This window comes from Nothoprocta perdicaria, unplaced genomic scaffold (genome assembly GCF_003342845.1).
Source record: "Nothoprocta perdicaria isolate Ctin4 unplaced genomic scaffold, notPer1 scaffold_0, whole genome shotgun sequence".
Taxonomy (NCBI): domain Eukaryota; kingdom Metazoa; phylum Chordata; class Aves; order Tinamiformes; family Tinamidae; genus Nothoprocta; species Nothoprocta perdicaria.
The window spans coordinates 17,328,757-17,354,838 of NW_020454092.1; the positions used below are offsets into that span (position 1 = coordinate 17,328,757).

The following is a 26,082-nucleotide window of genomic DNA, read 5'->3' on the forward strand; positions in this document are numbered from 1 at the left end:
TCATTCCCATTCCCATTTAATCCTGTGCTACAATTTGGACACAGAAGCTGACGCAGGTCTGTTCTGTGGTGTTAATCCTGAGATCTGAGTGGAAGCTGCAAGACTGTGGCTTTTCCTCAGCTGCAAACTGCGAATTGTTGAACTGCTTGGGTTGTATTTACTTGTAAGGTAGCAGATTTAGTGTGTAATTTGTCTGTGTGACAGATAACAGAACTGTGCATGCTGTAAATTTGATTCTTACAACAGCTGTCTTTCTGTAGTGAAATGTAGGCATGTTTTGTGAAGTTCTGATTTTGTGTTTTGATGTGTGTGTTCCTCTGTGCAGATGTGAACAGGAAGTGCTGGTGTTTCACTACRAAAGGGATGCACGCAGTGGGGCAGTCGGAGATAGTCATTCTCTTGCAGTGTTTGCCCGATGAAAAATGTTTGCCCAAGGATATCTTTAACCATTTTGTGCAGCTTTACCGGGATGCCCTAGCAGGTAGGAATGCTTTCTGTTAAAAGACTGAGTTGGTTAGATGACTGTACTGGGCCAAACACTCACATTTCTCTCTATATATTTTTTAAAATGGCTACTTTTGTTTGAAAGAATATAAAAAGAGCGTAAAGATCAAAGCTGACAGGTCTGAATTTTTCTTGATGACTGCTATCTACRCTATCTAGCATTACTGTTACTACAAATGGAAGTACTAGTGAGGTGTTGGTAACGTGGGGAGCTGCTCTAAGGGCCTTCCAGCTTTCCTCTGTGTGCCAGCACATGGTAAGTTTGATGTGTAAAGGTCTGCATAGGTTATCACAGCATTGGAGCAGGCAGATGGTCTCTGGAACAAGCTTTGTGTTGAGCATCAATTGCTCAGTATCAACTCTGGCTACCTCTGCTAGGCATGGGGCTTAAAACTGAATGAGGATAAAACCTATCTGAAATTACTACTATACTTCATTTAGTGGCAGGTATAGTAGAATGTTGAGCAGGGCTTGTAGGTATTCCATTCTCATTCTTCTCTTTTCTTCTATTTCTTCAGTAAGTGTAGCTTTTCAGAAAGAGAATTTAGAGAATCACTGTGGATACAGTGTTTTCAGTATCCTGGAACCAGGTAGTTCGAAAGTCTGACTCCTACAGCATGTGTGTTGCCTTGTGATGGAGATAATGCTTATGCTGTAAAATAATATATATAAATACTTTTTWAAATGTATATGCATATATATGTGTATAATATGTCTGGAATTGTGGGTGTTGGAGCAATTGGCCTGGAATACTGGATTTTAGTATCTTGATCACAAGATTGCACTATGTAAACCTTAATACGTTTTACATTTGTTGGGTAATTGGGCTTTCATTTTTAGCTGTTGTTGGACCTTAGAATTCAAAACACATTTCGTAATCAGGAGAAAAAAAAAGGCTAATTTTCTGAAGATGAAGTAACATCACATGCAGTGCAGCACTATACACTGAAAATAATTGAAATAATTACCCAGATTTTTGTCTCATAAAATGTCTTGATACAACAAAGGTCAGCTTGTTCAGAGAGATCAGCAGGTTTCGAATATGTTATTATCACATGTCATAATGCAGTTCATACACAGTGGAAGCAAATGCATTTCCAAACCTCGCTTAATTTGCAATACCTTATTTTCTAATTATGATGGTATTCAGAGGGGGACAGATACAAACAAAAACAACAAATATATATATTTAGGTATTATAATATGATTCCAGTTTGTGTATGTTGCAATGGTGGTCTATGTAATTACACTTCAGAAATACATAATTTATATCCCTAACATAATGTATCTGGAATTCTCCAATTTTTGAATGCTCCAAAAGAAGTAATTTGATATCCTACAATTGCAGTGGTGCAGAGCTGCTTGCTATTGTACACTTTTCAATGAGAAACCAAATTCAGTGTTTAAGAATTCCACTCTTTAATGTCCTTTTGATAGTTATTTGCTCTATGTCATATTTCAGACACGTAGCAGAAACAGTTCACCCCCTGAGTTGCTATATGGTGTAACATCAAACAGCACTGAAGCTACCCTAGAACACAGCACCTAGAGGAATTCCCACGACATTCTGTAAAGCCGCCTGTCAAAATCCGTCTGTTTTTACTTTCCAAGTTGTGYGTATGAGGGAGAGAAATACCTCTTAGCTTCTTTGCAGCTCTGGCTGTTTTCAACTTTATCCAACCAGAGAAGCAGGACTGTGGTGCTGTAGGGGCTTCGGTTTGGAGGCTCTAATCCCTCAGAAATGGTTAGCRGTCCGTGTGCTGTTATAGATGAATCCTCGCTTCCAAATCTGTCCATTTTGGAGGTTCTGCACTTCTGGAGATTACATGGTAGAGATTTAGAGAAAATGAGAAGTCCCTGTAGAAATTGGGGCCATTTGAAACCCTACCTCATGGTGACATTTTTCATTATATAATATATTTATTTGAATTTATTTTGCAGGCAGGATACTGAAATAAATTTTGTGGGTGTTTTTTATTTATCTCCTAGAGTAAATATTTTCTTAAAAGCAGTCATAAAATAAAAAGACATATGTAGTATTTTTTATTGGGCTGGAAGTAAGAATTACATACAGTAATGTTGATCTTGTTTTGGAGAGTTTGGTTTTTTGTTTGTTTTTAACTGAAAAATATAGCTCCTTTATTTAAAGACTAAATCTGTAACAACTTAATTTTTTCCCATGAGCCGTTTATTTACTGGCTCTTCCTGCTCAACTCTGAATTCTRCATTTGAGCATAGAAGCAAAAACCTGTCTGTGCTTGTCCCTCTGCCCAGATGTTTCTGGGCTGCTCAGAGGTTAGATGCTCCTCAAGGGCAGTCCTGTCCCCTGTCCCCTGTGCTGCTCTCAGCCCTTGGCACAAGGTGCTTCTGGCGTGTGTGAGCAGAGCCCAGGGTGTCCTTCGGATCCATCTCCCGTGTCGGCACGGATGAGGTTTCAGTCTGTTGCAGTGCTGCTCTGGACCTTTGTTACTTTTCTTTTTATGAAAAGTCTTCAGCCTCGAGCTGTGGTCTCATTAGGGCTTTATAATTGCAAAACAGTGAAGAGATTTTAGAGGAAAAAGATTTTTAACTATAGCTTGTATGCTTGTGAGGTAACATAAATTGCAAAGTTGTTAATTAAGACAGATATTAATTGTTTCTCTTACTTTATTTTTACTTCTGACCCCTTTGTCATCAAGATCCCTGCTGTGTTGCTTAGCTTGTTTGGGAATTGAAAGCTAGTGGTTTCTGTTGCAGCAGTAATCCCCTGCTTGTCTGTGTCTGTCGGCTATGAGCCTGGCCAAAGGTCCTCTGAATTTGTCCGCCTGAATGTACCRCTTGGAAGCAGTTGCATGTGTTCATGTAGGCCTTTGTGCATCAACTTTTCTCTGCTGGACTACAATAAATGCCCTTGTTAGTTTTGTAATAAAARTGAAAATCTGGCAGCTGGGTTTATCTCTACATTTTGGGGGTGGTTCTAGATGAGGGTGGAGAGATCTCAATTGTACTTTTAGTATTTCTTTTTACACAGYCTGTTTTTAATTAAATAAGCTCGTGGCTAAGACAGAGTGGATCTTATAGAGAAGTTCATGTAGATGTTCTGAATTAAAGCAGATTGAGTAAATAAGGCACCCATGCAAGAGTCTTTTACCTTAGCTTTCCTGGTATGCGAGTCCAGAAAGGATTGCCAAACCAATAGGCAAAGTGTAGTGTTCAACARAGGAAGAGGTTGAAGTGAAGAATCCAAAATAAGTATGGACCATGACTCAAGAGAAAGTCACGTGAGTGGATACAAGCCTGATTTTTCTAAAGGACTTTATAGRGCTACCTTGGACTTAAGGTCAAATGTAATCCTGTATAATGGAGAAGAGAGTAGAGCAACTTCCTGCAAAGCTACTTTAGATGCATCTTATACCCTTACAGCACTTTCAAAATTATATTAGTTGTCCAATGACAGATGCTAGAATTTAATGTCAGGAAAGGCACCTTTCTGTTCACTCCAAGATTACTCCCAAGTTTATCTACTTCAGAAAGAATGTTGTGATATTTTGTAAACGAAATTCCAGGCCTTTGAGAAGGACAATGTTTTTGAGAGTTTTTCTCACAGCTGCACRTTCTTTACGGAAAAACTGCTGTGCTTAAAACCCACAACTCTGCGGYGGGTTGGCTTTCACCTTGGGCTCTCAGTCTTCCAGAGACTTGGTGAGCTGGCAATATTTATTTAAAGGAGCTGCATGGCAAATTTAAGTACTTGTGTCAACACAAATAGAAAGTGCATGGAAGCTTGCTCAGAAGTGTAAATGTTCAATAACTTATTAGTGATTCTGTCCTATTTGAATAAGACAGAAGGGTTGACAATCCCAGTCAGATATTTTTAGGAGAGGCCAAAGAAGACTTTTTGATTTATGCCTGCAGGTTGCAAAGGGCACTGGAGGAGATGGGTAGGAAAATGCTCATTATTTGATTCTTCCCATGCTCTTCATGAAGCAGTCCTTATAGAAGGAATTGCAGTGTAATTATCCCAAGAGTTTGTCCTCTCCGGAGTGGGAAGCTCTTGGAGCCTGTGCTGCAAGAGCTGCCTGTGTCCATGGCTTGCAGTGGCAAAATGCTGAATAGCTGAGTTGCAAGTTCCTCTCTTGAGGGTTTTTTCATGTTTTTGCTGGCTGAAAGTTTTCTTTGTAAGGCAGCCCAAGTGCATAAGCCTCGCAGCTCCATCTCCTGAAATGGGAGAAAATCAGTAGTCATCCCCTTCTGCTGCAGCGCTTGGCATCCACTGCAAGGGGAAATGTTTGACTGCTTTGTCACGGCGCTGGGCATGCAGTCRTGTGCAGCTTGGCTTTGCCAAGCCTCCACCACCCAGAAAGTGCTTCAGGGTACAGAATCCACGGGGGGCTGGGACCACTGAGCYCTCTTGTCTTCTCTCAGACCTAGAGAGCTTGGCTTGTGCAGCACGTGGTAGGAGAGCAAAAAGGCTCCAATGAAGGTGCCCACAGACATGRATAGTTTGCTCTCACGTGGTTTTGGAGATAGAAGAGGAGCCTTTTCTCTACTGACCCAACAGGRGTGATGATTTCCTTATGTCAGTCCTGGCTTCAAGGTGGATTGTTCTGACTTGAGGCTTTCACAGGAGATCAGTTTAAGGGACAAACTTAAGASCCCCCCCCACCGCCACCACCTCAAACCCAACTAGTCTCTTTGCTTGGTTAACCCSCCTTTACTGGCCAACGTTGCACCTGTTAAATTTTCCAGGACCTGCAAATGCTTGAGTTAGATTTTTAGGCTCTTTTGCAATATAAAATGGAAAAGGTTTAATTTGAAAATCATGTTTGAATTACTGAGGATGTTGATACAGCTGCATTTCTGAGACATGCGAGACCTAATGGTCTTGTCTGTGTGTGTCTGTAAAGAGAAACCACCAGTCACTAAGTACAATTAATGTGCATGGTGAGGAAGAAGGGGCCTGGCATTTCTTTTTCTCTGCCTTGAGTTTTTTTTTTTTTTTTACACACATTGCAGTATGAGTTGGTGGAGAGASAGCAGAAACTCCTACTCAGCAGTCTCTGGATGGTGGATGATGACTCTGAGAGGCAGTTATAGAGGATGTTGACTTCTCTGTTGTCCTCTATGCTCTACAGGGAGAGAAGGGAATATTTAAGCAGGGGAGAAGGGCAGCAGCAGGTCGACAGGGTCAGCTCTGTGTCTGCAGGAGGAGAGCCCTGGCATTGTGGCARACGCCTCTAACGGGAGTGATTGCTCAGCAGTGATGTGATTGACCACGTTTCTCTCTCAACAAGATAAACAAGATAAATTGTTTCTCTTTGAGAACAAATTAGCACTATAAATAGTCATATCTTCCTTTGGAGACCAATGATGAACTGTTTTGTACATTGTTTGTGTGCTGCTGGTAGCATTAGATAAAAGGAATCACACCATGGTTCTTTGCTCCAATGGTAAATGCTGCCCTGGATACTCTAAGAGTCKCATCAACATTCAGATTCATTCAGTCGTTCCAAATATTTTTGGAAATTAAGAGCATCAAAGAATAAAAATTTGAGTAAGAATTAGTGGTATATCTCCCCTGTGTCTTTCCTAGTTGCATTTTCCATAAAGGATACTAATTAAATAAACACTCTTTTGTGTAATTTCTCAAATGACCCAGATCTTTAATACGTCTGGGCAGCCACTCTAGTGCTTTGCATAAAAGGAAGAACCACCAGTGGGCACTGATGATTTGACCAGGTTTCTAAATTCTTGACGTAGCTCTCAGTGTGGTAACATRAGCATCTTTTTTTTCTCTCTAGGTAACGTTGTGGGCAACCTGGGACACTCCTTCTTCAGCCAGAGCTTCCTCGGAAGCAAAGAACACGGGGGCTTCTTGTACGTTGGCGCTACGTATCAGTCCCTGCAGGACCTGGTGCTCCCCACCCCACCCTACTTGTTTGGCATCCTCATCCAGAAGTGGGAGACACCGTGGGCCAAAGTGTTCCCCATCCGCTTGATGCTGAGACTTGGAGCYGAATACAGGCGTAAGTATCGTCGTTCTGGTAGCTGCAATAGTTTCTGYAGGAGAACAGCTTCTGGTTTAGAGAACACCAACCCTAAATTGTTGCCTTTCAAGGCCATATGGGCTTAAATAGGGAAATAAACTCTCTTATTGCTGGTGCTTCCAATCCACATGGCATCCAAGTGACCTCACAGCAGTCCCGAGGTTGTGACATGACCTGCTGCCTTTCTGCAACAGCCGCACTAGCTGGTGARGGAGCTTTCAATGGAGACAAAACTAGTGCTGAGCAACTGCTCATTGCTCCCTCAGTGACCTGAAATAGAGCAGTGCAGAACCAGTCTGACTTTGCTGTATTTAGGACAAATTATGGCCTTTGAAATGCTAAGCTCTTTCCATGGTGATATGCAAGAATGTTGGCTTTTAAATCTTTAAAACTATGTTCATTATACAGAGAAAAGTATTATGTGTCATGGGGCAACTACCTTTGCATTTTTTAATGAAAATTCTGTTGCAGTTACTTCAGATTCAGTTTTTTGTTATTAAACCTTAGCTGTTGCTGTAATTTTTTTTTCAAAAAAAAAATTGTGAAAATCATTTTCAAAAGATACTGGCCATCACTGGCTCAAGGAGAAATTATTGGAAGTCTGCCCACAATGGTGGGACGTAAGACTGCTGGATTGCTTGTTTGTTGCCGTATTTGGCTGCTGTAGTAAAGCCATGTTATTGTGAAAATAGTCTGTTTTTTCACATGCACTTACCAGTCTTTCTGTAGATGTAACAAAATAAGTTTTAAGATATACCTTACAGTGATTTGTGAATTTAGGGGACACATTTGGTGAATTTTCATAAAATGCGTGTCTTAYTAGAGAGGAGAAAAATCTTCAGAAGTTGCTTTCTGAGGAAAAGAACTGTGGATTAAACTTGACTTATCAAACATTAATGTTAAAGATGTCGATGTTTTTGCATGCATCTGTGAGGTTTTTAAGTAGTGTATTTATTTCTGTGAGTGTTTAAAAAAAACGAAGATGCTCATCTTTAGGATGAGACGTCTGTTTTTAGCCCAAATGTTTTGATATTCATAGCTGGAAGTACATGTTCTGGGTTTGGTAGGAAGCTACCGCTCGAGTCCTTGCTGTGGCTGTGGCCGGATTTGGGCATATTCGCTGGTCCTGTGACTGCTGCGACTGCAGATTGCTTCCTCCRTCCCCTCCAGGAAGAGGCTGCCTCTGTGTGCCGACATCCTCTTTCCTGGGTGGAATGGGCACAGCTGGGCATTTTGTGCAGTGCTGCTGGATGAGCAGCAGATCAGTTGCAGGAGTCCTTCAGGGCTGTTGCGTGTCCAGAAAATGGTTCCTGAGCAGCTGCACAAGAGCCGGGTGCCGGGAGCCGCTGCGCGCGCCGGCCACACGCAGCTTGCGTGGAAACCAGGGCACCTTCCATGTGCAGCCCTGCCTTTGCAGCAGGAGGGTCCCGTGACGGTGCCCTGCTCTGCAGAGCCCCTGACTGCGCTGGCAGTCGTGCAGATGTGCTGCCTTCTGGCAGCCAGGCTGGACTCCTCAGCTTGAGGAGAGCTCGGGAACCCTCCTTCAGACTCCCGTTTAGAAATCCTTGGCATTACACGTTACTGCATGAGTCACGGCTCAGGCTGTTAGGGCCTGCACGTCACGTAGCCRGATCCATACGGTGCGCGCTGCATCGCTACATACGTGTTTTATAAGTCAGCCCGAGTCAGCTAAGGAGCGTGGAAATTTTGTCCTGTTGACGTATCACAAATGTGGTCTTGATTCTTTCTGACGTACTCCGTAGAGAGCTTTCTGCTTTTAAAAGAACTGTGGAAACAGAAAATGAAGTAATTTTTGTAATTATCACTTGCATGTGTTACACATCAGCTGCAGAGCCAAAGGCTTTTGATGCTATAGCAGGAAGCTGGAGGATGGTCACAAAAATGAAACACAATTTCCAGGAAGTATCTTGAGAAAGGCAGCTGGGCAGGTCATCTTTGCGATCCTTGTCCAAATCGCTGTGTTCAGACTTACAGTTTGGTRCTTGCAAGTGTTCCACATAATTCTTACTGCTGCCAGCACGAAGGGCAYGGAGGCAGAGCACATGTGGAAGGCAGGTCATGATAATGCTGCATTCTTCTTCATTTCTGCCTTTAAATCTCTGGTCTTCTGCACAAGTCTCTTCTCTTGCTTTGCTCATAGTCACCTGAAAGATTGTCTTTGGTTCTGCAGCATCTCTCAGCAGGCAAATTGGCATCTGACTTTTTTTTGTCCTGTTTTCCCCAGTTTACCCGTGCCCGCTGTTCAGTGTCAGATTTCGTAAGCCCTTGTTTGGAGAGACGGGACACACGATTATGAACCTGCTTGCAGTAAGTGCTGGGTTTGCCCGTTCTGTTGGTGTGCATGGATCAGCAGGGCAAGAACTGTGCTCTTGCATAGAGTAGCTGTCACGCTTAAAAGACGAGAGGAGGAAATAGTGGGCATTTGGGTGGATGATCAACTGTTACTGATGCAGGATGTCAACTTTTGACAGTGTGCTAAGTTATAAAATTGGGCCCAAATCAACAAGTGAGCCCTGGCCACCTGAGAACACTTAGGTCTGGAAATAAATGCAGTAACTGCTGAGGTTTCTGCCTGRAATTGCTGGATCATTGCAGCATTCAGCCACAGCTCGCTGGTTGTACAGCTTCAGCCGAAATGAACTCAGTAGCTCTTCCTGCTTTGCTGGTATTTTCAGTATAGAAAATTCTCTTTGATAGATGATCTAATCTTAGTGCTAGAGAAACTAGTGCCTATGCAGTGATGCAACAGCACAGAAAACAGACTTTTTTATATACAGAAATGGTATCCAAGGCTGGAGATTACAGATTTTTTTGATGTAAGAAAATCAGTGAAATGACTAAGAGACATCCTAATTTGTGTGTGTGTTTCAGTTACGTAGGCTGCAAGCTGCAGTTCCCTCCCTCTCTCCCTGCCTTTCAGTCACTGGTTGCTGTGATTTTAGTGGGCTCACTAGTGGTCACTGGGTTAGTTATGAAACCTCCTGTATTACTGATTGTTATTGTACAGAACTTTCTAAAAAATATAACCTGTTCTAATTACTAGGACTTCAGAAATTACCAGTACACGCTGCCTGTGGTCCAAGGTTTAGTGGTTGATATGGAAGTCAGAAAAACCAGCATCAAAATTCCCAGCAACAGATACAATGAGGTAAATGCTTAAATAAAACGTGTATTTAATGTTCCTTTGTGGTTGGAGGACCTGGGATCTAAATAAATTTTATTTTATATGGTACTGCTAATGAAAGCTGTCTCAAAACCAAACTATAAATGCATGAAGCGCATATTCTGAGGGAATGAGGATGTGTCCACAGGAAAAATAGACACAGATCAATATTTGATTAGATAAAACGGAAGGWTAATTTCACCTTTTCTTCAGAGCTTTCGATTATTTCCATATAAAGCATAAATAATTGAAATTATGGAGTACTGAAAATATGAGAATTGCAAATACTGTTCTGACTTGAACAGATCAACTGATACACTTCACACTTGGTGTAAACTAGGAGAAAAAGTACATGTACTTTCCTCACCTATGTTATATGTGTGCCTACTCCCAGCATTTAATTGTTGGATTGCTTCATATTTTATGTTAAATATGTCTGTGTATTTGCATGTTATTAATTTATATTTGTTTCCTAGTGTGAGAAAGCGTTTTTTTTTTCTAGTAGTTAGGATTCAGTATGGTTGCTAAAGCTGAGTGACAGAGATTTGAACCATAATGAAAAAAAAACAAGGCAGAAGGTGGTAATTTTGTGGGCTGTCTGCCTGCAGAGCAGGGAGCAAATGGTCAGCTTAGTATTTGGAAACAAACCAGCAGTTAGTGACCAAAGGAAACCTCCTGGGAAAACGGTGTTTTTAAATGTTCTTCTAACCTCACATGAGAATACAGCTGTGTCTCATGGGGAATTTCCCTGCAGGAGGCATTTGTGTAAAATAATAGCGAGAGTGCAGAAGTGCATTGAAAAAGGAAGAGGTGTTTTTTTGTGAAGCTTGAAAACCTGAAGCTGGTGGAGTAAGAAGGGTCTGTTGTGAAGYGCATCATGCATCAGTTCTTGATCACAGATGATTCTTGATGATGATGTGGGTCACTACATCATCACTGAGGTCACTAAYGCTCACACGCCATCTGAAATGACTGTGTTGGGAGAGCGTGTGAGTTAAATAGTTCTTGGCGTGCAGGCTGCGGGTTAGTAAGYGCTAGCTGAGCCCGGCGGTTGCAGATGTGCTGCAGTCCTCGCTTCCTTGCTGGGCACTGCACAGTGCTCAGCTTCGAGGAAACTCCTCTGTTGTGCAGGACAGCAAAATCTCTGTGTTGTTCTTCTGTTGTCTTTCCAGGTTGGAGCAGGGGTTCAGCTTTTTAAATGGATTTTAAATGATATTTATTTAACTTTACTGTATGCAGTCCACTTGGGAAGGTTGAATTTTAAAGGGTTTTTTTTTTTTTTGAGAGAGAGAGAGATTTTAAAAATCGTTTTGATTTTAGTATGAATTAAACCACAAGACCTTTACTTTTTTCCYCCCTTTAAAGCACTATTTAATTAGCAGAGAGTGTCATTTGAGTTATCAGAAAGTTAAAGACTCATTTGAAATCTTATGCAGGGATTATACATGGTAAATGCAGATCATAATTGAGAAATTAAATATTTAGCATATAGTTTTTCTTATTAAATCCATAGCTTTCTTTTCAAAATGATCTTAATTTCCTACCACTGCCCATGAAAGTTACCTCTCACACTCTGTGGTCCCTCAACAAAGCGACTGTCCCTTTTCAGTGGGTTGTGGGGACACGAAGCTCAAGGGCTGTGTCCCATGTCCCGGTGCTTCCACCTAAGCTGAGGGCAGCTGCCACCTCCAGAACGGGGGCTGCTGGTCAAGCCACAGTCCTGGCTTTGGGGCTAAAGTTTGGGGTTTGGAGCATGCCGTGTGAAACTGGATACCTGGGATACCCTGCTCTCTGCTGCAGAAACACTTGATTGTTTCCTCTGCAACYGCTACCTAGCTAACCACTAGTTATTATTTTAATAACTAATAGCTGTTTAATAATTAATAAATAATAATCCAGCATTTTCCTTCTCTTTACTGTTTTCACAGAGGTGCATATGTGTAATTTAATTGGCTTTTTGCTATTTTAAAGAAAGAAATGGTTTATCATTTTCAGACAAAGATAAGTGACCGGTTCAGTTTTATTTTGGGAGCAAAATGGAAAATTCTTCTTTCCACAAAATGGAAGTGATGATAAAGGAAAGGAGTTGGTCTGATTTACAAGGATGTTTTGGCAAATCATTTAAGTAGATGTTAATTAGCAAAGCTGAAATGAAAGTGTAATCACARAAGTTTATGGGTGCTCTATGGAGGTTTCCAGAGAACTAAAATTATATTTGAATGTTCATGATTCAGGTTTCTTTAAAAAGCCTTTGAAATAGGGAGCGTTGATCCCAGTTTCAGAAATTCATGAGGATGAGACACAGAGAGACTAAAGCTTTGATGTTTGTCAAAGCGGGGTTAATGCCATGAGTCTGAGTCCTGGCCATTCTGTGGAGGCAGAATTTTTACTTTGTGACTAGATCATCCATATTATAAACAACTTCAGCAGTGTAAACAAGCCAGACATTACATCCAAGTTCTTTTTTAATATACTTTTTAAACATGACTGGAGAATAAAGGTAGCCCTTTAAACCATCTGAACTGTGCAAGGCCTGAGCCTCATTTTCAAAGTAAATGTATGGTTCTGGGTACTGCARTCTGTCTTGACGGGACTGAGCCCATTGCTCTGCCCGACTGCACGCGTCCAAGAACCACCCGTTCATGTTGGTTTGCCTGAGGGGGGTGAATGCTGAAAGCCTTGAACACTGAAAGCTTTTCTGTCCGCAGATGATGAAAGCCATGAACAAATCCAACGAGCACGTCCTGGCGGGAGGTGCCTGCTTCAACGAGAAGGCAGACTCGCACCTCGTGTGCGTCCAGAACGACGACGGCAACTACCAGACACAGGCCATCAGCATCCACAACCAGCCGCGCAAGGGTGAGCGCGGCACCGGGCCGCGCAGGGCTGGGGGCTGCGGGAGCCTGCCAACGTGGGCTGGGTAACGGGGTTGGCTCTAACGGGGAGGAAGGTAAATAAGAGCTACCCTCACGCAGCGCAGAAACTCCTCGGTATTCACCTCAGTTAGACCTTCTGATTCCTGTGTTCTCTGTTTATTTTCTTGTTGCRTTAGGCTGTAATGCAGCCGCAGGTGTTCTCTGAGAATTTAAATGTCAGGGGCTGGGGGGAAAACATACGGCAAAGGTGTTGACACTATCTGCAAATGAGAACAAGCAAGACAGAGACCAGCCCTCAAGTCAGGAATAGCCCCGGGCCCCCAGGGGTTAATTGGGAAGGTGGCCTGGGGCTGTTGCCCCTATCTGAGTTCTGCTCCTTTTCCACAGGGCCGAGAAGAGGGATTTCCAGCATGTACCTTGTGATGCTTAGTGGCCATTTAAGAGAATTTTATTTTAAGTTGCCTGGCTTTGAGCTCTGGCCAGAGAGTTGGCGTTAGTGTGAGGCCTAAACAGCCTACGTACTGGCTTTGCCAGCTGTGTGGGAACATTTAAAAAGCAAATTATGTGCTTGCTTACGCTAAAGTACAGTCCTGAATCCGGGGCGGGGGGGGAAGGGAGGGATGGGGAGAGATATATTAAATATGAGCATTTATTAGGGTTGATAAAACTGTTTTCCAGTTTAGAAAAGCATGGGGTGATTTGCTGTTGCTTAGCCAAGTCTCTGATGTGAACTGAAGTCACCGTAACTGCAAGCAGGTTCTTCCTGATTTAGATTCATTGCTCTCTATCATCTATCTTGATGATAGAGCTGCGCTGCCCAGGTCTCATATACAGCTTTSTTTTAACAAAAGCCCCACTAAATCACTCCTGCTCTTGTTGTTGCAGTGACTGGTGCCAGCTTCTTTGTGTTCAGTGGAGCTTTAAAATCCTCTTCAGGTTTCCTTGCCAAGTCCAGCATTGTAGAAGGTAAGAACAGAATTGCTTCCTTAAAAATGCCCTGGTTCCCTCTGCACTGCTTCGCTGTGTCCTTGGGCTCTGCTGTTGTGCCTTKGGCATTTGAATCATGCTCCCGACATCAAACATAGGGAACTTAACTGAAAAATAATTGGTCCAGGTGCTCTGAGATAGCAACAAAGGAAAATGAGAGTAAGATGTGAAAGAGCAGTGAGCCTGGGCTCAGCTCAGCGTTTTGGGGCGAAGAAAGCGTGAGCCCAAGAAATGGGCACTGTGTAACCCTAACTCAGCAACCAGGCGGTGAAGCCCTGCTATACATATCCTCTTTCCCAAGCAGCTCTGCATTATCCAGGATTGTGAAGGAAAAAGAAGGAGGGAGAAAAAAAAAAAAAAGTTGATTCCAATCTGTAGGCAGATGAGAACATGCAAAGTCGAGACTGTTGGGCTAGGATGGCTCTGATTAGGTTGTTTAGGTGACACAGGAGCAGACTGCGTCCCCAGGGGTGAAGGGCAGCTGTGCAGTCTTAGCCAAGCTGGCTGCAGAGGGGCTGTGTGAGCAGCAGGTTCACTTGAGCTTTGTGGTTTGAGTGTTAAGGAACGGTCTTCTGTAGCACTGCTGCACAGAACACTTAGATCTGAACTGTCCCTTTGTGTTATGGGCTGTGGGGCTGTGTCCTATTTTGGYTTGTGAGGATGTCTTCATTCCCTAGATGGGGTGATGGTCCAGATAACTGCTGAGAACATGGACTCTTTGAGGCAGGCCTTGAGAGAGATGAAAGACTTCACCATCACGTGTGGCAAAGTCGACACTGAAGATCCTCAGGAACACGTTCATATTCAGTGGGTAGATGATGACAAAAACTTCAGCAAGGGGTAAGTAGAGGAGCAGGCTCCCCACAATGAACTGGTGACTGTTGGACTGCATTTGTTTAAAAAAAAAAAAATGTAATTGAGCTTATGACGTGCTTGGGATGGCAAAGCAATTACAAATCTGCACCTCTATTTGGAGTGATAAGTTGCAATTAGACATAATGAAAAGGGAACTAAAATAACAGAGCTTTGGGACATCARTTTAGAAAGTTGTCAATGCTACAGCAAGATTCCTTGCCAAGATCGGGTTACTGGAACCCATCAGTCTGACCTCAGCTGAGTGCTGAATCCTGCATATTAGAACTTCTTCCTTAATTTGCATCAAGTAATGCTGAAAGTAAAATTAGTTTTAATGCCAATAGTAAATCTGGAGCTTTCAGACTTAATCTGAAWGAATGATGTTTATGTCATTTTAAGTATTTATTGTAATAAAGCAATGTACCTACCTGTTGGGGTTAGGCACTATCTTTAAGGTATCAGCATAGGAAAAGGCTATTTCTGTAGGTAAATTCTGTTCAGGTCAGCTTTAAGTTCAGTACAGATGTCATATAACATGTTCTGGGCTGTATAAATAGTGCYGGTTCAGGTATTGTTGAGCTACACTGAGGTTATAAATGAATAAAAATAAAATCTGTGTGAAATATGTATCTCATAGTATAGCAATACAGTATAATAGTATATAGTAATAGTATAATATATATTGTATATATATATACACTATAATACTATATATTATATATATTATATATAATAATAGTATAGTATATGGTAATAGAGTCTAATAGTATAGTAATATAAACATTAAAAGGTCTTGGTGSTGCTGCAGAGCTGTGGTGAAAGCCTGGGGGCAGGTCCTTGCAGGGCCTGCTGTGTCCCGGGCAGGGACAGCCCTCAGCTGCTTGCAGGGAGGCTCAGCCCAGTGCAGCCCATCCCAGCAGAGGGTCGGAATTGGCCACGGGAATCAAAACCGCTGGTTTTGGCATCTTCGGGGTGTTCCCTGCTGAGCCTAATGCTGGTCCCTGGCCTAGGGAGTCCGTGCAGGAAGTTGCTGGACATCCAGATGATGGGGTGCTCTTAAAGCTCAACCTAGAGCAAGCCAGGCGAGCTGGCTACCTGTGACCTGGGTTCCTTGGCAATCATGTCCTCTGGTCAGTAGAACTTTCCCTTGGCTAAGTGGGCCCTTACCCTTCACCCTCTGCTTTTGCAGTGTTGTGAGCCCTATCGATGGCAAATCAATGGAGTCTATAACAAGCGTGAAGATATTTCATGGCTCAGAGTACAAGGCCAACGGAAAGGTCATTCGATGGACAGAGGTGAGGAAGGGCCTGTGGGGCACCCAGGCTAAGCCCTACGTGGTGGGGCTGCAGCTGCAGCGCTGTCTTCACCTGACCAGTCCTGCCTACTTTTCCCCCACACATCAACAAAAATAGAAAATTTTTCATCTGTATCTGTGTTAAAAACTACAGGTGAAAATAATCCCTTTGTGATGGAGACAGATCTTAGTACTTTAAAAGTGGTGCTTTGAGCTGCCTTTCCTTTGCTAAAATGCTGAACAATTAAAAGGAAGGTGCGGCAGCGTTAATGCTTGTGGCAGCTGCTCCACTGAGCACCTACCTCAAGAGCCCGTGAGCCCTGTGACTGCAGGCACGAGCGCTCACGTACCAGGACTGCCCAAAATGTTCCACTTAACCTGCCCCGCGGGAACCACGTTCATCACGTTACAACTTGCCACTTTGCTGTACTTTTTCCAAGGTCATTTGGGCTCAACAGAGATAAATTTGCTAACAGCAGTACTATGAAAAAAATAGTTTTTTTTTTTTTTTTGAGGCTGGGATGACTTCTTCTAAAAGTATGATTTATTCTTTTTCTAAAAAAAAAAAACTGTTTAAAAAGCAATTTTTTAATTAAAAACTGTGTGCAATTCCTCATAAATTTCCATAACGCAGATTTTTTTTTTTTTTTAACTAGAACTGAAAGGCTGATAAGAACAGGGCTTTTCAAATATCTTTTTAAGTGTTTGAGGGTTTTTATTGTTTGTTAAAGCATGTGTCTGTCTTCATTTTTTTTTCCCCCAAATACTCTCAGTATTCTCTGAGCCTTCATTTGTCAAGAATTTAAGCATTTCAATAATGAAGCTTATTTTCTGTAACATCCAAGTGCTATAGCTTGTATTGACATTTCTCCCCCAGGTGTTTTTCCTAGAAAATGATGAACAACATAACGGTCTGAGCGACCCTGCTGATCACAGCAGATTGACTGAAAATGTGGCGAAGGCTTTTTGTTTAGCTCTCTGTCCTCATCTGAAATTGCTAAAAGAAGATGGAATGACTAAGTTAGGTCTGCGTGTTACACTTGACTCAGATCAAGTAAGTCTTAAATTGTTTTGGTTTAATTAGGTGGTTTTTTTTTTCCCCCCCTTGTTTGTTCCTCAGAAGGGAAGCAGGAGGTGTCACCTGCTCTAGTGGCTGAAGAGCTGCCACTGTCAAATCTTCATCTGGAGGCAGGAGCTGTTGGTGCTTTGGGACAGCTGTTAAAATCTGGGAGCTCTGCAGGGAGCAAAATAACATTGGTGCTCGGCCCCCGCTTGCAGCGGCAGCCCCCAGCGCCAGGCAGGGCGCTGAGCCCGGGGCTGCGCCTTGCTGAGCACAGAGCCCTGGAGCTCTCTGCTCTGCTGGGCACCAAGGCCAAGGAAGGTCCATGTGCACCTGGGTTTGGCCTCACAGYACTGCCAACGAGCAGTGGCAAAAACTGCCTGCTTTTGTCTAGGCTGCTGCTGGGATCTTGCAGGAGAAAGGAAAGCCAGCGAGGAGCTGCTCTTGACCCACTCCTTGCTGTTCTAGTGCCCGACAGCCCTCGAGCAGCAGCAACAGGGTGGCCAGCACAGCCAAGTCGCGTCCCCTCCTGCCCCTGGGTCCTGCTCACCTTAAACCCCACTCTTACTTTTTATTTTTTAGGTCGGTTATCAAGCTGGGAGTAACGGCCAGCCCCTGCCTGCTCAGTATATGAATGACCTGGACAGTGCCTTAGTGCCAGTGATTCATGGAGGGGCTTGTCAGCTGAGCGAGGGGCCAGTCATAATGGAGCTCATCTTTTATATTCTGGAAAACATCTCATAAGAGGACTTCATTTTCTGTTCAGACCTGTTCCAGCAGCAGTTGTATCTGAATCATTTGCACTTTAAAACTGGAAAGTTAAGCTTTTGTTAACACTATTAATGGGAAGGGGGGGGAGGGTGGGGGGAGGGACAGTTGTTCCATAATTCTAAATCTTCTATGCATTGTCAACAACCAGAGGATCAGGGCAGCTTCTATACTACAACATGGCTATGCTATCCTTGCAGCTACTCCACTTCTGTTACTGTTTAGAGAAATGCTCATGTTTAAAGACTTACAGTTGTGTACTCGCAATGCTCAAACGGGTGCAAAGATCACTGGGGCGCAAAATAAAAAATGAAACTCCCATCTCGTACTGTCTGTAGATGGACACGTAAGAAACAACAATCAAGACTTTCATTCTGACCTCATCATAATGCCGTTTGTGGTTATTCTGTAGACATTTAAAAGTAACGTTTACATTATTTTGACCAGCTTATTGGTTGAAATGCACTTGGGGAATCCTGCGAGAGATGCGTGGAAYGATTACCTAGCCATAACTACATTTGTATATGAGAACTTTATGAGAAGGGCAGGCATCTCTCAAAATAATATTATGTAAACTGCAAGTTGTGTGTATGTAATAGGCTAGTTTACTTTTTTCCTCTATTTACTGTAAGAACTTGTCACCTCAACAGATTTCTGTAGTCGACAACTCTGCTATTCTATACTTTGTTTACAAATCTGTATGAATTTCAGATCCCTGTCACAGAGAGAGGAAATATTAGCCCTAAAGTGCAGTTATATCTCATTCCTCTTCCCCAGTAGATCCTGCTTTTTAAAAGAAAAGTAACACCCAGGGCAGCTTTAAGAGTCTCCTCCTTGCTGTATGCTGTAGTGTAACGCTAATGTCATGTAATACAAGATGCCTGCACTTCATGTGAGCAGCACCGTGCAAAGCTTTACCTGTGATACCAGTAGAGAGTGGCTRTTTTTGCATGTTCTGCTGAAAAAGGCTTCTGGTCAGCGCTGAAAACCTGCACTGGGCCCAGAGCTCCTGCACTCACCTCAGAGTGTGTGTGGAAGAAGCAGCTGCTTCCTGCAAAGCTGGGGCTGAGAGGCAGCCGGAGGGAACAGGGTTCCACATTCCCATTAAATTGTTGCTCTGGAAAGCTGCTAACCAGGGAGGGAAAGGGCTGAGAGGAGGAGGGTGGGGTGTTCAGTCCTAACCCTGCAACGYGGCTGTTGGCATCTCCTCGAGGAGAGGTTTCCTGCCTGCTCACCCTGACCCAGTTGAAGGACAGAAAGCTAGTTTGGAAACAAAGGGGCTAATTTATGGTTAAAGCAGCATCTCAGACCTTGCCTTGTCCCTGCTTCGCAGTCAGCCCTGTTGGGTGCACTGGGCTTTATTTGTTTCTGCTGTGCATGAGCAGCGCAGCAGCCCTACCAGCTACAGAGAGAACTGGAGGGCTGCTGCAGCGCTCGCACTGTGGTTTTGAACAAGCAAGGCTATGCAGCAGGAGCTGGGCAAAGGTAACTGTACAAACAGCAACGCATTTTACATAAAAATACCACAGTGGATGTACAGAGTGAATTTGTGAATAGATGGCTACTGCTTTAAAAAAAAAATCCAATACTTACAAATTCAATGCAGCAAATTAGAGCTGTCCCACAGCACCTTCAGAAAGAAGGGCCACAGACCTGGGGTCCAACTCCAGAAATAAAAATAGGCCAAAAAGAGGGAGCACAGTAGTTAACACTTTCCTTTTAAGCATACATCACTGTAAACTCTTACCTCTGGCACTGGGAAAGGTGGCTTAGTGTTTCATGCTGGAGAGCCCTTAAGCTAYTCCACACAGTCATTACTCTTCCTATGCATCCGTGCAGGGGAGCAGGGCTGCAGTTACCCCGGTGCCCTCCGTCTCTGCACACCCTTCGGGACACCGTGCAGCACCATGGGCAGCCCTCGGTGTCTGGAAGAGCATCCATGAACTTCAGTCACAGCTTCCCGCCCGACTGCGCCCGGCTCTGCCGCAGCAGCCGCTTTCCAGTTATGTTAGGCTCCGTGTTAGGCTTGATACAGTAAGACATTAAAGATTTTGATCTTGCTTTGCCCCAGAACTCATTTAGGTTTGGATTATGTTTGTGCAAAACACTATCAACTGGTGACTGACATGTTTGCTTCAACCATAGCCTTTTAAATGACCTTAATTACCATGTTGTTAAGAAATGAGTACTTGTTTTAGAAAAAAAAATGTACTTTTAAAATTCAGTTAGTTAACACTGCAAAAAAACTGCATATTATATTTTTWTTTTCAACATGTAGTTTTGTATATTAAATTTATTGAAATTAAAAACTAAATACTGTATTGTCTTCATCTGCTCAGGAAGACAGAGGCAGCGCTGCCCTACCTGTCCGGGCTCCTTTTCTGTCTCTGCACTTGCCCTACCTGAAGAGCTGTCGCAGCAGCGCTGGCCCCTGCCCAGGCACATCCTCAACATCAGGCATTTCTGTTCGGTCACAGAGGTTTAAAACCACAAAACGTATTTGGTGCTATTTCCTGCAAGCTGCTAACCAAGTACATCCCTGAAAACAGTCATAATCCAGTTGTCTACATTACAGAGAGTGGCTATTTTCCCCCATCACCCGGTAGCACTGAAAAAGCTATTTTTGTAAAAATACAACGGACATTTGGGAAGCAGCAGTGCGTTAGTGTAACCTGTTCTAGAAAAGAAGGGCATGGGGGTGACATGGAAAGAGGAAGGCACAGTGCCCGGCCGCGCTCCGCCAGCAGCGCAGCGCTGAGCCGCAACGCAGCCCTGCAACCCCCATGCTCAGAGGCACCGGCCCCCTGAGGTTCCTGCTGCGCTCGTGTGCAYGGAGCGGGGACACGGGTGGCTGCCGGAGCTGCGTTCAGGAGCCGAGCTGGTTCCTCTGCTCCAAGGGAGTGACAGGAGAAACCAATGGTGAGAGGGATGGGAAAAGCAGGAGCCGGCGGTGCTGGCGGTGCCGYGGGGCTCGCCCCGGCCTGGCGGGAACGCTTCTGCTCCGTGCACAGAGAGCTGTCAAGGGCAAAGCCTTTCACACACCACTATGCATAGTTCACATAACATTCACCCTGCTGCTACGTTAATAGTCCCACATTAAGGCAGGTCTGTCTGTTTTGTGTAGACTAGTAACATTCCCCTGCAGTAGCAAACTTCCCGAGCCTTACATTTGCCTTAAAAAGTTATTAATAAGCACTATGGCTGTTACCAAAATAGACATTAGGTTCAGTAGTGCATTCATTTAACATCTTTGGTGCTTGCAGCTAGCAGCTTCTTTCTGCGTACAATGGTCATCCCACATCCATTAGTGTCCCTGGAGAGAGAGAGAGAGACAAAAAAAAAGAGAGAAATGAATGGACACACAATACTTAGCAAGTGTTTACAGCTCAAGGTCATGCTACATGTAAAACGCTGACACTGATTCCTGGATGGCCACAAGGCCAGCAGAGCAGAACCACGAAGCGCTGGCGCCAGGTCAGTGCCGGGGCCGTAACGCAACGCGGCAGCGCTGCCGGACATGGGGCCCACAGGCCCCGACCGCGAAGCGGCCCCGCCGGGCTGCCCTGCAGACACGAGATCTGAAACAAGACCCATTAAAGTTGCCATTAAAATATGGCAACTAATTTGTGAAGCTAATAAGTATCAGCCTAACTGCAGTTTATACAAGCAAAGCAAAGCACTATCCCAGAGAAGCCAACTTTCACAGTGGCAGTGCTGTGAAAGGTAGGCCTCTCTTTCCTGCTTCTAATGTATAGCTGAGATGCATGCAACAGCACAGGGGATTCTTCTGTACTGGATACTAAGGCAGTGGCCACCAGTCACAGCTCCTTAGGGAGTCTGCACTCAGCTTCACAGTGTCTCCCCTGTGCAGAGCAAGAGGAGTCCTGGCCATCTATGAAAGCTCTTTGGCAAACTGTAAGCAGCAGGGACACGGCCTCTCTCCTAAGAAAGGCCTGTCAATCTTATATCCTAAATATTGTCTTAAATGAAGATGATGCTACAAGCTCTCCCTGCATCTGTGAAAGGGATCGTGAAAGAGCATCTTTTACACGCAAATCGTAGAGATTGTGTAACTTCATTTYTTAATTTAAGTCAATTCAGCACCAGAAATAAAACAATGAATGATACCAAAGCCAGAGCTACATAATTAGGTCAATGTCAATACAAGACATCATTTCATGCCGAGCTTATCTGTGGCACTATCAAATTCCGGCCAGACCCTCTTTAGAAGCAGTGCTCATACCTCAAACAGGAACTAATGTTCAAGGACCAGCCAGTTTTCCGTAACTGTCTGAAGATCTTGACCACTGAGGGGCTCCCTGAGTCTCACCTTCACCTCCAGCTTCCCTCCAGTGGGCTTTCTGCCATCAAAAATCTGAAGGAGCCACAAAAAGAAGAGCAGTCAGCACACACAGAAACAACAACATTAAACTGCAGCGCTGTAAGCAAACAGTGACTATTGTTGTGACTAGAGGATGATGGGGTGACCTGCGGCAGCTGCGCTCCCAGGAGCRGGTTCCTCACGCAGGTGGCTCCCCCCGCTTGCCCTGAGCCCTGGGGTAGCCCCACAGAGGCGACGCGGCCGCCCCACGGCCCGGGGCGGCTCTATCCACTCCCAGTGTCTCTGCCTGACCCTTTAGTCTGCAGTTCTCATCCTGACGAAACCTTGAGGGCACACGCAGRGGACAGGCAACCTCACTCTTACGGGGGCGCAGTTTGAGACAAGAAAGTAAGTAGGTTAATGCTCTGATTAAGGTGGATCTTAGAGGCCATTTCAGAAAGGGATTAATCACTGCTCTACACTAAACTGCACCTGCAAACAGTACATACATCCTGTTCAACTCYGTCTCCCTCTCACCGGGATAATAGCCACAAAGAACAGGACCATTATGCAAAGACCAGCAACATTCCCAGGGATGCAGTATCACAGAATGAGGGTTCCAGGGCTTAAGCACAAGCTCCGCTCTGGGAGCTCCCCTTGTGCGGAAGGAATTCGACCAGTTATTTAAGAACATTTAGAACTGAAACGTAAATGCCAAAACTAAAACAGCTATTTTGGAAAAATATCTATTGATGAAAACTGTGAGAAAATGTCCCAACTCTCATAAATTTAACTCTTTGTTACTTGCTATCAAAAATGAATTGTTTTATCCCCTTAAAAGTCTCACTGTAGGTTACACAGGTAGGAACAGCCCATTCTTCATCAAACTGATCCCATACAAAGCTATTATCTCTGTGCACATCCAAGTGAGCTGGATCTTCCCCATCCTTTCGCGTTTGGACACTACATCCCACAGGACACAGCTCGCCCAGCAAACGAACCTCGATGATCTCTCTGACTTCGCATTCCGATTCCAGCTTGTCCAGTTTCAAGTGTGCTGTTCCCACCTGCTTGTCACTTCTGAAAAAGGATCTGTTGGAAAGAAGTCTCCCTCAGTGGAAAGGACAAGGCTTTCAGAACATAAGAGAAAGAACATTAAGGGCTCACTGCTATTTGTATCATCATCACACCAAGGAAGTCTGGTCAAGACATGCTACCAGACCTCAAAAACACAGATGCAAGAGGCCAAGGCTTGGTAAACAAAACTGCATCACAGGGACAAGGCACTCACTGCTCCCTGCTTTTCTGGGCACTGCCCACACGCTGGCCCTGCTGCTGCCCACGGGCAGCCCYTGCCTGTCCCGAGCAGCCTCCCGGCAGCGGCGGATCTCCTTTCCTGAAACCTTGAGTGATGGAAAAGCAGAGCAGCCAGGACTAATAAATAGGAAGAAAATTGTCTTTTTTTTTCCCCCAATGGGGATACAAATGCAAGATTTGGAGTAAAAAAATTAAATCTTGAAACTCCACAACTTGAAAACCACCTCAGAGAAACTATGAGTCATTTCTACTTGTCCCAGTAAAGAAATGACGAAGAGCACAAAGAGCAATCAAGACAGAAACAGGTTATCTAACACCTCATCCAAGTCATGGGTCACAATTAACTGTGGGATTAATAAATCTGGGCCACTCAAATTCTGAATAACTCAGTAATGAGCCCAGATGCAGGATGATTTCCCTGAACATTACAAACTGTTACCATTCGTCTCCTCCGTCTGTCTCCGAGATAAGGGGAGTCTCTCCCTCACTCCTCTCAACAGCCTGACAGTTTGCTTGCAATGCTTGGTAAATATTGTAAAATCCTCAGAATGAAGATGAGTACAAAACATAACACTAATTCTGCCATCATCTGTCATCTGTTTTACTGCTGTTCATGTTGTACTGTCACTTCTATTTCATTATTCTACAACTCTGTCCCATATAACATTTAAATCTTCTGGTCCAGAAGATTACAAACAGATTGGATAAGAAGAAAAACATTCTGAAGCAGAATCATGACTTTCATAGTCTCATCAATCCCTCTTAATGCATTAATCTGCAATCAATCTTCCAGTTATGAGTAAACTTCACTGAACTTTTTTTATTATTATTAAAACTCCTGTAGGGAAAATGTGGAGCCCAGGCACATTTTAAAATGAATTCCCAGACATGAGAATGAGACAGCTCTTCATTGATCTAATCAAGACAGATGAGATGTTTGTCCTCCATAAATTTCAGCTACAACACACACTTTCAACTGTTATTTGAGAAGCATGGGGGGTGGGAGGGGAAAAAGTAGACTTACCCCTTATGAAATATTTCAAATTTAATTCCCTTGGTCTGAATCACTCGTCGGAAACCTCTATGATTTCGGTTGATGTTCAGCTTGAATAACTGGTTATACTCTACAGTTAAGATACAGACAAATGAAAGCAACTTGTGAAAGCCAAACTAAGTGCAGTGCTCTGCTATGTGTGTGCACTTAGACCTCTGCCATTTAAAATAAACACTTGTCACTTACACAGTCCCTTCTCAGGAGGTTATTTCAGTTATTTATAAGCTAAACAGTAATCATGTGCAACAGTTCAGATCTGTCAGTTAGTTTAGAAACTAAGCTGCAGGCACACAAGGCGTCCTTAGGAGATGACAGCAAGTTATGGGAGAACCAAAAGTGGCTAATTCARGTCTGTGATGACACGGTAACTGCTACCAATCTTGGGAGGTAGAAGAAAGGTCAGAACAGACAGACTTTACCTGCTCACAAACCCCTTCATGACAAAGAAAAATAGGCAGGAAGGGAAGGTCCTCTGGCCTAATTCTCCATATGAGACTAGTCTGTACTTTCTAGTGATTCCTTAAGGTGCAGTGTTTTTCCCTCTGTCCCAGAAAATGTACTAACCTGGAGAATTGGTATTTTTAATTACAGCTGTTTTGCTCTTCTGAGCTTGCTCCTATTAAAAAGAAGAGACAGACACAGACGTTACAYAAAGTCATGGCAGATATCATTATAGTGTATGTAGTAGCAGTTATTTTTATTACCACTCCTTTTTTAAAACTACGTAAGAAACATGAGGTTTAGGGGRTTTTCTGGACAATAAGAAGAGTTGTGGTACGTTCAGGATTAAAATATTTGGAATTCATTGCAATAACAAGTATAACACTAGATAAAGCATAAGCCAAAACATTAAATTAAATACAAGTGCCACAGATAAGTTACATGGTCCCACTCACTTCAATCCAATCATCATAAAGCTACTGCCTGCTGTTGCTAAACTACATGATAAACTATGTACGTTCCACGACACAGTAATTCTGTTCCTTYTGCATTCCCTGGAATAATAAACTTGTGGTGCTACACAAGGAATTCATCACAAATCATTCAGGGAATTGCCCTACTATTATTCTGCCTGACAATCAATCTGCCACCAAAATGAATTAACTTTTAACCCAAAGCAGAGTACGAACTAAGTCTCTGGGGACTGAACAAGGACAACGTGACCTAATTATTGCAGCTAATTTGCAAAACYGATTTCAGTTGTGGAGGAGAAGGCTGGTGTGTTTGACTGTTGGCTAAGTGGGGAAGATCTGGCTTTTTTAAGCAAAGGAGAATAGATTAAAAGCAAGCTCATTCTTACTTATTCCCCAGAAAATTACTCCTACAGACCAACCTTGTTTTCAGCGACCCTTAGGCAGTGACTCCTCCCACTGCAGCTCAAAAGAAAATACCAACTAAATCTGTCCCTCAGCGATTTCCCACAGGTAACTACGCTTATCTCGGTGGAATTGCCACAAAGTTTATTAGGAGATAAAATCTAGGCTCTGCACTGTCAGAGAATAAATATTTAGTCCAAAAATGCAAACATTTATGGGGAGAATATGAGAAGCTTCAGCAGYTCTGCTGATGGTTATAATAGACGGTCCTCTTTAGAAGACCTTCTAAGCCCCAGTTTCCATGTTTTTTGGACCAGGAACTCCCTTCAAGGGGATGGTAACAAGATGAGTACCGGATGAGTCTCAGGTACTCCCTCTCCCCAGTGAATCTGTATGTCCTCATGTTTGAGGGAAGCTGACAGTGAGTTTGTACCTCTCAGAACTGAATTGTTACAAATCTTGCAAGCCCTGGAGACCACCTGATTAGCGTCCCCATGAAACGAAGCTGGGCACAGCTCAG

The 26,082-nt window shown here is 43.6% G+C and overlaps 2 protein-coding genes across 8 annotated transcripts in view; one reads left to right on the forward strand and one right to left on the reverse strand.

Moving 5' to 3' along the window:
• The window catches only part of ZFYVE9 (zinc finger FYVE-type containing 9), a 57,559-nt gene extending 38,003 nt beyond the window's left edge, over positions 1-19,556 (forward strand). For all 7 annotated transcript variants that reach the window (XM_026034253.1, XM_026034236.1, XM_026034230.1 and 4 more), the window contains 10 exons: positions 326-481; positions 6,285-6,509; positions 8,776-8,858; positions 9,595-9,699; positions 12,423-12,573; positions 13,476-13,556; positions 14,255-14,417; positions 15,622-15,727; positions 16,604-16,780; positions 17,369-19,556. In XM_026034253.1, coding sequence (XP_025890038.1) covers positions 326-481; positions 6,285-6,509; positions 8,776-8,858; positions 9,595-9,699; positions 12,423-12,573; positions 13,476-13,556; positions 14,255-14,417; positions 15,622-15,727; positions 16,604-16,780; positions 17,369-17,530 — 1,409 coding nt within the window. In that variant the 3' untranslated portion in view covers positions 17,531-19,556. The remainder of the gene's footprint in view (positions 1-325; positions 482-6,284; positions 6,510-8,775; positions 8,859-9,594; positions 9,700-12,422; positions 12,574-13,475; positions 13,557-14,254; positions 14,418-15,621; positions 15,728-16,603; positions 16,781-17,368) is intronic.
• A 418-nt stretch (positions 19,557-19,974) lies between these two features.
• The window catches only part of CC2D1B (coiled-coil and C2 domain containing 1B), a 30,193-nt gene continuing 24,085 nt past the window's right edge, over positions 19,975-26,082 (reverse strand). The window contains exons 20-24 of the mRNA XM_026034288.1: positions 24,811-24,862; positions 24,217-24,316; positions 22,877-22,967; positions 21,798-21,929; positions 19,975-20,867 (exon numbers count right to left, since the gene is read on the reverse strand). Coding sequence (XP_025890073.1) covers positions 21,810-21,929; positions 22,877-22,967; positions 24,217-24,316; positions 24,811-24,862 — 363 coding nt within the window. The 3' untranslated portion in view covers positions 19,975-20,867; positions 21,798-21,809. The remainder of the gene's footprint in view (positions 20,868-21,797; positions 21,930-22,876; positions 22,968-24,216; positions 24,317-24,810; positions 24,863-26,082) is intronic.